Consider the following 4955-nt stretch of genomic DNA (forward strand, 5'->3'; position numbering starts at 1 on the left):
GGCGGTGCCGGGGCGGGGGCTCAGCCCCGGGCTGGGTGCGAGGTCCTGCCATGGGGGAGACAAAGCAGGGAGTTATTTTGGACCCGGAAAGCAGCTTGCGGCTCCGGTCCCTTCTCCGCATCCCCAGGGGCCAGGGTCTGCGGGGGGCCCCCTTGCCCAGCAATGCATGTGCCAGCCCCGGAGCTATGCCGGGGTGGCTGTGGGCTGGCTCCAGATGGCTAAGCCCATTAGGGGCCATAACTGCATCGCAAGGCCGGGGAAGGACGCATTCGTCTCCGGTGGGAAGCAGCCCAGGCAGCCGGCAAGCTCTGGGTGAGCGCCTAAGGCACTGTTCCACACTTGTTCCAGGCCGTGGCGGTAGCTGCCGGTTCTCTAAGAAGCTCTGAGCAGAAATGGATGGCCCCTAGGTGCGGAGGAAGGACAGCCTGTGAGAGAGATGCAGACCCCATAGCCGGGCTCCTCGGGACAGGCTGAGTCCAGCCGGTGCCCCCGGGGAGACGTGATGGGAGGTCATGGTCCTGGAAACGCAACCCGGAGTGCAGCGACCTGCGGGGTTGGGGGTGGTGATAGGGTGGGAGTGTTGGTGCTCTGCCTCCTCCGAGCATCCCCTGCCACTGCAGAGCAGCGGGACCAGAGGTCCTCAGTGCCACGATGGAGGATGTCACTCTACGGACCAACCTCCCGGCTCCCCAGACCCCTTGGCGCGCGGGACACCCACCTCATGTCCAGGCAGAGCGGCTGGCAGCCCGGCAGACGTCGTTCTCGGCTTGTGGCTCCCGCCGTGCCCTGGCCACTGCCAAGCATCTTCCCACCGGTTGTGGATGGGAATCCTCTGCCGGGCTGTGCCACCGTGGCCGGTGGGAGGGAAAGGAGGACTGGGAGCTTGGTGGCGGCCGCCAATCCTGCTCCAGCAGCAGAAGGTCACCCGTTAATCTGTCTCAATGACAGGCACAATTACTTTGAGACGACTTAATCGGAAGGAGCAGGTGCCCCAATGCCTGGGGGAAGGAGCAGGAGGGGTTTCCCAGCGGATTTCCCTGCTCTTGCCCTTGGGATGATGCTCCCTGTCTGCTCTTAGGGACAGGATGGTCAGCAAGGGCTGGAGAACATCCCCCCTCTCCTGCCTGGTCTGTGCTTCCACGTTGAATGTGGTCCGTGCTCCCTCGCCCCCTCCTTGTGGGAGCCCCCTGCAAAGATCCTCCTGACACTCACCAGGGCTGGACCCCGGGACCAGCAGGACTCAGTAATTTCCAGTCTGGCTCCCGATACAGATAAGAAAGACGGCGGATGAAGGAGAGATTAGTCGCTAATCTCCCAGGGAAGATGAATCTGCAAGCTGGACCCCGCAGAGGGAACGTGGGGGAGGATGGGAGCTGAATGCCAGCACAAAGTTGGGATTTTCCTGACGTTTCTTTTCGTCCTTTTCATAGAATCCCAGAACGGTTTGGGTTGGAAGGGGCCTTAAAGATCAGTCCAGCTCCAATCCTCTGCCACGGGCAGGAACACCTTCCACCAGACCAGGCTGATGTACATGGGTTTTCCCCATCTTTGTGTTTGCATCAGGGTGTCTCCTGTCAGGACAACAGTTTCCTCACATACAAGCACCGTGAGCTGTGTCTGGTGGTGAAGTGCTGGGCGCATGACAGGGTGATCAATGCCCACCTGCGAGAAGCAGGGCCACCTGCAACCTGCTTCCTCCCTTGGACATCCCCATTCTCAACGCAGCTCTCAAAGGCTCCTTTGGATATTTAATTAATGACCGAATGAGGATCAGGACCTCCAACCGAGGCACTGACTCCTGAGAAAAGCCTGATGCCAGCCAGCTCTCTGCTTCCTGCATCTTGTGCTGGGGTGCCAGCCGTGTCCCACCGAGGCCGGAGCTGCTGCTGCCCAGAAGCGTTTTCCCTGCCAAGGCTCTCGCTTCGGGGTGGCCAAGGCTCGGAGGATTTGCATGCTTTGGCTTAACCCTCCCGGGCACGGCGAGGCACCGGCGGGACCCGGCGGGGATGCACTCGGCTTTTCCTGCTGAGCCGGGCGCGCTCTCCTTTTAGCGTGGAAAAACCAACAAGAGCTGAAAAACGACCGTGGCCACACCCCGGCGTTAGAGGAACAGGCTTGAATTCGCCCCCCCGGGCGGCAGACGCGGCCGGCGGCCGGGCGGACACTGCTCCACAAGCGTTAATGCCCGCGGCCGCCGCGCAGGGCGGCTCATCTGGGCCCAGAGGTTAGCGGGGCGGCGACGGCATGGCCGGGGGCTGGTGGGCGAAGGCGCAGGTGGGGGGGATGCTGCTGGCTCTCCTCGGGTGGGTCAGCTCCTGCGTCACCACCTTCTTGCCGCTCTGGAAGAACCTCAATCTGGACCTGAACGAGCTGGAGGTCTGGAACATGGGGCTCTGGCAGGTCTGCATCACCCAGGAGGAGGGCGTGGTTGAATGCCAAGCCCACGGCTCCTTCCTGGCGCTGCCCCCCGAGCTGCGCATCTCTCGCCTCCTGATGTGCCTCTCCAACGGGCTGGGGCTGCTGGGCTGTCTCCTTGCCGCCCTGGGGCTGGAGGGCTGGAGAACCTGCGAGGACAAACCTGGGCGAAAGCAGCGGCTCCTGCTTGCCGGGGGAGTGACACTTGGCATGGCAGGGATCACCACCCTGGTGCCAATCTCCTGGGTCGCCTACAACACTGTCCTCGACTTCTGGGACGAGACTGTCCCCGACATCGTCCCCAGGTGGGAGTTTGGGGAGGCCACCTTCCTGGGGTGGTTTGCTGGAGCCTTCCTTGCTGCTGGCGGGCTGCTCCTTGCCTGCAGTGCCCGCTCCACGAGGACCGCAACGCCGCTGGCCCCCGCCTGCCACCAGGCCCCCGCTGTGCGAGGTCTGGGTGGGGGCCACCACCTGCACCCCAAAAATGCAGACTTGGTCATCTAGGGCCTCAGGGTGCCGTGCCCTGTGCACCTCATGGCTCTTCCCCTGGCAGGGAGGGCTCCTGCTTGTTTCACAGGATGATTTGCTAATTGCTATGCCAGCTCTGCAGGTTTCTCTCCTTCCTCTGCGTGTCTGCTTCACTTTTTCTCTGTTAAGGAGCCGCAGATTTCCCCGCAGCACTCACCAAGCGAGCAAGGGAAGGCAACAAGCAGCGGGCAGCACTGTGTACTGCTGGTGACATCGTGGTACCATCACTGATGGGCGACACTGCGTTGGCATCCCTGGCAAGTCCCTCGTAGCCAAGTCTGTCATGGCTAATGCTGCGCCCCAGTGCAGCAGCTCCTTCCTTGCATGTCTGTGTCGCTCTGATGTATTTGCAATAAATTATCATGTCTGTTGGCAGCGTGTCTGTGCTCTGAACATGCAGCTGTATCTTGCAAAAGTGGGATGCAGGGTGGGAGTTGCAAGGGGCAGCACTGCTGCTGCAGCTATGGTTTGGTCCATCCAGAAAAGATTGGAGGAAAAGAGAGAGAAAAATGGAAAACAAGGGGGAAGGAGGAAAATGTGAAACAAGGCGGCACCAAGTTCTACTCCTGCTGCAAAGGTGGGATGGCAGTGACCGCGTGCCCTGCAGGAGCCTCATCTTCTCATGGCTAAGATGATAAAGCCGATAAGTGCCACAGACCTTTGTGTCAAAGTTCCTCGACTGCATCATTTACCTGTGCACAAGAGGCAAGAAAGGGTTCTTCCACATTTTCCTGATTCAGCTGTAAAAATAAAGGCTGCTTACACACCTCTGTGAGCAAGAGCATGGACCATCAGGCTGGATTAGCACCTGGAGTCCTGACAGGGGCCTGCCCGCTGCTACGGCACTGGTTGAAAACTGAGTTCACCGCTGGTTTAATCCCTGCAGGCTCAAAGCTGTGGGCGCGTGACCCATCTCGAGGAAGGCCCAGCTGACAGCGGCATTCCTCGGGGAAGCAAAGTCCGCTCCCCTCTAAGTCCCATTTTGAAACCTGCACTTTGCTCACTTGGAGGAGAGGGAGTGGGTGGGCAAGGAAAGGGAACAGTGATGATCCCTGAGAATTCTGATGCTGCAGGACTGGGGACAGAGTTAGTGGTGCTGAGAGTGAAGCGGGAGAGGCAGGTGCTCAGTCCTTCCAAAGAAGAATCAAAGGAGGTAGAACTGAGGGGGCAGTGTTCCTGGCCATCACCTTCCGAGAAGCTGCACCCCCTGCCAGCTGCTCTTGGAGGGCTGACCAACCCAGGGAGCATAGAGAGGCTGTTTTGGCTGTGACTCCCTTGGGAAATGGGAGGACAGGACAGTGAGCAAAGGCTTCCAGCCTGGGAACACACCTCCTGTCCAGCCCAATCCAAATATCATGACCTCCCTGGCACCACTGTATTCCTGACACTCTTGGTTGGTTTCTTAAAGCAGGCTTTAGGCATGGGCTGGGCATTTCAGCTTCTGGCAGCAACACAAAGAACAGGGCAAAGCCACTGCTTCGTGAGTCAGAACAAAGGGACTCTCCTCTCCCCAAGAGGAGAGCAAGTGGAGCCTGCAAGTGCACAAAAGCTGCCTGGCAATGCCAAGTGTTGACTGGGAGGAGGGAGCGTGCCTCCGGGTGGGTGATGGCCTGGGGGCTCTGTTCAAGAGCTCCATGTTTTCATTCACTGAAGGTCAAGCACCCTGAGCAGTGAGTTGAAGGCCTCATCCCACTGCTCTGTCACAACAATGGGGGAAAAAAGCTGAAAAAGCAGCACCCTGGCACTGCAGCACTCTGGTCCCTGAGGAGGCACGGGTCACTGCTGGGACACTGGCAGCCAGAGTGCCTGTGGATAATGACAGTTCTACTTCACCATAAAGTCACTGGGAGAGTGCAAGATTCTCCCACATGAGCAGTTTATTCCTAAATACTGGGGAAACACCCCCCGACAGGATGGTGGAACCATCCTAAGGCAGCTCTGCTGACAACACATTTTGTACAGGAGGAACCTTCGGGCAGAACCCTAGAGTGAAATAAAGACATGGAGGGAGC

At 59.3% G+C, this 4955-nt stretch overlaps 1 protein-coding gene across 1 annotated transcript; it reads left to right on the forward strand.

Annotated features, from left to right (window-relative positions):
• Positions 1-2244: 2244 nt before the first annotated feature.
• Positions 2245-3318, forward strand: CLDN25 (claudin 25). The gene has a single exon (XM_042034376.1). It carries the CDS (start codon positions 2245-2247, stop codon positions 2917-2919), a length of 675 nt encoding a protein of 224 aa, XP_041890310.1. The 3' UTR covers positions 2920-3318.
• The last annotated feature ends 1637 nt before the right edge of the window (positions 3319-4955 follow it).

This window comes from Corvus kubaryi, unplaced genomic scaffold (assembly GCF_017639235.1).
Source record: "Corvus kubaryi isolate FWS band 111438036 unplaced genomic scaffold, C.kubaryi_AGA036_p1.0 37367, whole genome shotgun sequence".
In the NCBI taxonomy this organism is placed as follows: Eukaryota; Metazoa; Chordata; class Aves; order Passeriformes; family Corvidae; genus Corvus; species Corvus kubaryi.

Bases quoted from the DNA above. Each gene is read 5' to 3' on its own strand.
- CLDN25 (XM_042034376.1), top strand. From the start codon at position 2,245: ATGGCCGGGGGCTGGTGGGCGAAGGCGCAGGTGGGGGGGATGCTGCTG.